Below are 6,974 nucleotides of genomic sequence, written 5' to 3'. Positions count from 1 at the left end.
GCAAGGAATTAATTGTGGGTGGTAGTCGTGGGGTGGAGGTTGCGATAGTGAATGGAGAAAGAGAAAAAGAAGGTGTGGGCGGTGGTAAAGGTGAAGATAGTGGGTGGTGGCGGTGATGATGAGTGGTGGTTGAGGGGGTAGAGGTTGCGGTGGTAAGTGAATAGAGAGAGAGAAAGAAAGAAGAAGTAAGCGATGGTGGGTGATAATGGTGATGGTGAGTGGTGTTGGGTAGATAGAAGACGGGTAGAGAGAGATAGGTGTCAATTGGCTCCAAAAATTTATACATTTGGTGTATATTGACTGAGGGTAATTTGGTCATTTTAGGTGAGCTGATATTTTATATGAAAATATAATATTTTTTTGTAGGGCATATTAGACATTTTATGTCACTTAAGATTGTGTTTGGATCTAATTTATAAAATAGTGTGTCATTATTCAAAAAGTGTCTAAGTTATAGTTACTAGTAAATCTGTAATAAACTCAAACATGGGGTGTCATTATAAATTACCCTTAAAGTAATAAAATAATATAATATAATTGAATGATTGAATATGTCTTTTAAGTACATGTGCAAGCAAAAGTATTGGCACCCCCCTTGGAGCCCGACATCCCCGTCGGCACATTTCCAGCTGGTCAGGCTCTGATACCATTTGTAACGATCCACTCTACCACATAGTATGATATCTTATTTAAGCCCGTACAGTTTTGCTCTTGGGCTTTACTCCAAAAGGTCTCATACAAATTGGAGTAACACACTTACATATAAGCACTTCACCTTTCCCTTACCTAGGCGATGTGAGATTGTACACCCGTAACTCGCCCGACGGCTCAATCTAATCTGGGACCTTAGGCGAAAAATAAAAAGTGACTTTTTCAACAATATAAATAAAATTAGTCACAACTCAAAAACAAAATATACAAATATATATACACGCTAACAAAAGTTAATAAAATTAAAAAATAATTAAAGAAAAAGAACCATTGAACCTGATTTAGAAAATTTAAATCCAATACTTCTACAAATTTTTCAATAGAATAAAAATCCGTTCATAACAACTCTAAACTTGTAATAAGAGTGGGAGGAGAAGACTGGTTGAAAAGAAGAAGATAAAATAAAATAAATAAATAAAATAATAAAAAAAGAAAGAATATGGAAAGTTTTCGCTATTTTTCTAAACAATAACGTTATTTAATATGTTACTGTTGGTGTAACTTACCCTGGCGTAAAAAAACGTGAATGAGAGAGGGAGAGAGAAAGAAAGATTTTTGGGCCTAATATTAAATTGGGAAAATTAGACTTTGGTGACCAAAATTGGTATAAAGTGACCTTAAAGTCAAGAAAAGATGAATAATCATCAAATCTAAAACTTAATTGCTAACAAGTGACTATTTGATGGTTATTACATAAATGTCCTTCTTATAATATATTATTTTATAAGTGGACAAATTTACCCTATACATTAAACCCAATAAACACTTGCTTATTATTTTAGCATCAATTGATTATAAATGAGTAATTTTTGAATTGATCTGATCCTCTGGTTATATGTCACCAAATCATACAACAAGAAGGTCACAAATCCAGCCTGAGGGAAAGCACTAAAACAAGGGCTCGCAGCCCTAAAAGAGCCTTGGAATGACAAAATGAGTAACCACAACCTAGGATGATAAAAGAGCCTTTATGTAGCCTTTACCCCATCCTTTAGCATGCACTAAGGTCCCTAAGCAATACCAACCCACCATTGCAGAAGACTCGCTAATGGCTATAGAAAAAAGAATGCAAAAGGATGATATACTAGAGCAATATAGTCGGAGGACCTCGCCTCTATAAATATTATATAAAGAGTATTTTGGGATTGAACTTCCAAATTATTCTTAATTATTATTCTTGATTTGCCACTATAAATATTTATGTTTTGCGGCCATGGTGATAAAGAAACCTGAATTTTTTAAATTGATAAATTGCAAACTAAAAAGGGAAAAAGAAAACAATGAATGAGAGAGAGAGGGAGAGGAGTATGCTGAATCTAACGATTTATTCTTTGAATTGGATGGCAATTTTGTCATGTAAAATTTATTTTTAGAATGTTTATCATAACTTTAAGTTTGTTTTGACCAAATAATCCTTAAATGGTCACTTACTAGCAATTAAATTTCAGCATTGGTGACTATTCATCTTTTTTTGACTTTATGGTCACTCTAGAGCAATTTTGTTTAGGTTTGGCCACTAAAATCTAATTTTCCCTATTAAATTTCTATATTGGTTATGAATTATTGTAAAACGTGAATGAGATAGAAAAAGGGAGGTAAAAAAAAAATCATATAAGGATGTAACTCTTTGGGGGCCAATATTAAATTTATGTATCATAAAAAAAAGAAATTATTTTAGGATATAAATATTTGAGGCCTAATATAAAATCGGAATAAATGAATAAATGAGGATAGAGAGAAAAGAGAAGTTATTTTAGGATATAAATATTCGAGTGGGGAGAGACAAAAATAAATAAATAAATAAATAAATAAAAATGAAAGAAGTTATTTTATTTATTCGAGTTTAATAATATTAGGAAATAATTATATTATAACTTAATATAAGGAAATTTTAAAATTTTGGAGCCTTCAACCACCTAAGTTGCCTAAGGCTCGAGTCGGCCCTGAGTGTTGGACATATATTTCATACTCATATCCAAGTAATATGTGTCCGACATGGATACTTTATTACTTTTAAAAAGTCGAATATGTATATAAATATATATATTTCCCCCTAAGCATATTTTTTTCTTTCAGAAATGATAATGATACATCAAAATGATTGAAAATGGAGCAACAATAATTGATTAAATGTACATTCTTAAAAAACAAAAATTAAGAAACACTTCCTCACTGTGCCCTAAGATTGTTACAGTACAAAAATCTAACAGGTTTTTTTTTTTAACCTTTGTGTACTATGTCAATTGAACTTGAAGACCTTTGGAGCAAACCTTAGTAGTCTAACCAAAGCACTTGGCAAGAACTTCCTAGCAAACAAGAAGCAAATATTGGTTCTGTTTCCATTGTAAGTACAATGGCTCCCAGTCCTCATCTTCTCCAGCAACTCAACGGTTACTTCTGTTCTGTAAAAGCCCTTTGGGTGGGGCCCACCCTTGGACCAGTCAACCCAAGTCAAAGTCCTGTTTGCATTCTTATACCAAAACTTCAAACTCGCAAATGTAGGCAGGTAGTGCTCATCTGAATAACATGGGGGCTTGCAGTACCTTCTGAATACCAGATAATATTTCCGGTCGGAGATGACCTCAATGGCGAGGTCCCGGTCCACCTCGAACCACTGTGCGCCTTTTCTCCATTGGTGGGGCTTGATTAATGGCTTCATTCTCCTGTTGTACCGGCCTCGCCCAACCGGCCCTGGTTTATCGTAGGCCTCAATGAAGGTTTTTTCCGAGTCCATGAGATAAGAGTAGATTGTGGTGAAGTTGAAGAGAGGAATGCAAGACTCTGAGAGGAGAACGAAGCGTTGATTGGATATGTCCAGTAAAGCATTGCCGAGTAGGCGCCGCTCCGCTTCAATCATGCTAGCCTTTCCCCATTCTACCCCCTGCATTCATGCATTAATTGTCATATATATATATATATTCTAACGAGAAGAGTACTGTGGAGACAGACATGCGGATAATTGAGATTGAGATTATTAGTATATGGTGTTATGGATTCATATTTATCATTTGATAAATGGAGTATAAGTCATAATGTTTTAAAGAAATGAAGTTGACCAAAATATTAATCTGAACATAAACATATATATTCATTTGCTCAAATTACCCTTATTATTTTCATATACCAATTTTATGAATGTAATCTAACTCAAGATCTTCTAACCAAAATTAGAGTTCTAACTTGGTGAGGAAGTATTAAGTCTAGGTTGACTCTTCTTGAATAGGAGCAATTCCAGAGAGGGGGGTTGTCAATTGTGTGATATTAATAGATTCTATACAAAATCTTTGTCCAAAGAAGTTTCACTCTCAAACTCCGCACGCGAATTTGTGATTTGGGAGCGAATATGCGAATTCAATTTTTGCAATTACTAATTCACGATTTCCATACGAATTTACTATATATAACTAAATTTGTTAGAGTGCCAGTCATATTCCTTATATTATCACATATGTATTTATTACTTACACTTATTCAATATATACATTAATTACTTAAATTTGATGTATTTATTACTTACTCTATTATTCAATATATATATATTAATTACTTAAATTTCACCATGTGCTCCAGCTGTATGGCATTGCTATACTACCATATATATATATATTAATTATACAAGTTTAAAAACATACTACCATACTACTAAAAAACTTCCCAAATCACGCATTTATTAGCGAGAAAAGTTAGTTTATTTATTACTTATACTCTTATATCATTAATGAATAAATAATCATGAATATATTTGCATATGAATTTAAATAAATAAAAATATATAAAATATACTACCTCCGTCCCTTATTAGTTGTCTTTTCTTTTATAACTTTTTAAGGGGACATGCAATTAATGCATTGTCCCCATTTCAAATTACTAAATTATTCTTCAAACATTAAATATATATAATGTCAAAGTTTGAAATTTTTTAAAAATATAAAAGAACAATGATAGAAATATAATAAAAAGATACTTTGACTTTTCAAAGAAGACAACTAATTTGGGACATGTAAAAAGAAAAAAATGAACTGCTAATAAAGGACGGGGAGTATATGTTTTGACCTAATATAATATGGATTTAAATAAATAAAATATATATGTGTTGACCTGATATAATTTTATTTAAACATGTAATATACCGACACTAAGACGCCAGAGTGCCACTGATATGGAACACCTATATTACCACATATGTATTTATTACTTACATCATTACTCAATATATATATTAATTACTTAAATTTCACATGTGCCCTAGCTGTATGGCATTGCTATACTACCATATATATATATATATATATATATATATATATATAATATAATATGGATTTAAATAAATAAAATATATATGTGTTGACCTGATATAATTTTATTTAAACATGTAATATACCGACACTAAGACGCCAGAGTGCCACTGATATGGAACACCTATATTACCACATATGTATTTATTACTTACATCATTACTCAATATATATATTAATTACTTAAATTTCACATGTGCCCTAGCTGTATGGCATTGCTATACTACCATATATATATATATATATATATATATATATATATATATATATATATACATACATATACACACCCAAGTTAGAAAATATACTACTAACTTCCCGATTAGAGAATATTATAAATAAATCACCCATTTATTAGCGAGAAAAGTTAGTTTATTTATTACTTATGCTACTACTCAATATATACGTGTGCCCTAACTGTACGGCATTGCTATACTACCATATATATATATATATATATATATATATTAATTAATTATACAAATTTGAAAACATACTACTAAAAAACTCATGAACTGATATAACTTTATTTAAGAGGCTTTTACAGAAACTAATTAACTGAAAAAAAAAAAAAAAGGGGGGGCAGGGGTTGTGTTAAACTGACCTTGCTGGGGACTCTTCGTCCATGGAAGACAGATTCTTCTGGCAGAGTTCCATTGAAGGACGGTGAAGCATGTACATAAATGGAGTAAAGTCGTTCATGGCCTTTAAAGAATTTCTCCCAGAGAGGAGCCATTGGAAGTTCTCCTCTTGTTAGAAACATGAAAGCCACCTTCGGCACGCGGTTGAACGGAGATTGGCGAATCTGGGGTACCATTGAGGCTCTCCAAAGCAATTCCTCATCGTTCATGTCGTGCATCATGTTAGGCGGTCTTAGATATTCTTTCAAGCCAATCCGACGACCAAAAGTGCCATTTTTGAAAGGTGGCGGCGGTGGTAGTAGTGGTAGTGGCGGTGGTGGTGGTTTTTTCTGATCATTTGGCTTTGATGGTAGAAGAGGTGGTGATGGTGGAGGTGTTTGGATTTGGAATTGTTTGGATAGCAACTTGAAGGAAAAATCTTTGGGATAGAAGCCAAGTGTAACACCAATAACTAGACCAAAGCCAAAGAAAAGAAAATATAACATAAGATTATGAGGATTGGAGAACTTGGCAGTTGAGGAGGTTGGCTGCTGTTGTTGTGGTTCATTCACCATCTTGCATCAGAGAGAGCAAAAGAGAGACGAAAGATGTTGGTATGGAATAGAGGGAGGTTTTGTGTGTTGTGTGTGTAAGAGAGAGAGAGAGAGAGAGAGAGAGAGAGAGAGAGAGAGATTCTGGGAAGGTAGAAGTTTGGGTTTTCCTTGTAAAAGAAGATTGTTGAATTTGATCCCAAAACACCTCACGGACTGTTATATTATTATTCGCCATGGACACATGAATTATATATATATATAGGTATATCTGATTAGTATCAAAACGTCATATTCATCACGTCCTTTGCGATTCTCTCAACATTAATTTTCCCTTGATGCTTCACCCTCGCGATTTTTAGAGTTAAATTTAATAATTAATCAAGAACACACTTATCTGCTGAAGTTGTAGGTAAATCTTCTAATAAAAGTCTTATTGAACATTTATCGATATATACTACAACAAATTATGACTTTTTGCCACAAAATCTTTGGAAACCAAAGAAATGTTTTGGCCAAAAACTGATTTTATTACCATAATTATCAATTTCCTGGCCAATTTTTCGCAAATTTCATGGCCATAATTAATCTTTTACCACTATTATCAATTTATTAGTGAAAACTAGGCAAAAGTTCGTTTGTGGTACAAAATAGCTCGTTTAAAGGCCATACATATGCTCTACAAAAATTGAAATCCAACTCATTTTTCTTATTTCCTTTTCACACTCACTAGTCCCCAAGAATGCCTCTCTGCCAAGTGGTTCTTCATTCTAATTTTGTTATATGTACAAAAAGGG

General features: G+C 32.7%; 1 protein-coding gene across 1 annotated transcript; it reads right to left on the bottom strand.

Moving 5' to 3' along the window:
• Window positions 1–2,950: 2,950 nt before the first annotated feature.
• LOC132280946 (glycosyltransferase BC10-like) lies at window positions 2,951–6,201 on the bottom strand. Its single transcript, XM_059782693.1, has 2 exons — window positions 5,611–6,201; window positions 2,951–3,592 (listed from the first exon to the last, which is right to left on the bottom strand). The coding sequence occupies exons 1-2, from the start codon at window positions 6,199–6,201 to the stop codon at window positions 2,951–2,953; spliced, it is 1,233 nt and encodes a 410-aa protein (XP_059638676.1).
• Between the last annotated feature and the right edge of the window lie 773 nt (window positions 6,202–6,974).

This window comes from Cornus florida, unplaced genomic scaffold, assembly GCF_030987335.1.
Source record: "Cornus florida cultivar Cherokee Brave unplaced genomic scaffold, ASM3098733v1 CherokeeBrave_3.0.0_Hap2_Chr11, whole genome shotgun sequence".
NCBI classification, from domain to species: Eukaryota; Viridiplantae; Streptophyta; class Magnoliopsida; order Cornales; family Cornaceae; genus Cornus; species Cornus florida.
The sequence above is the reverse complement of the archived record's forward strand: the minus strand, read 5'-3'. Positions and strand labels throughout refer to the sequence as shown.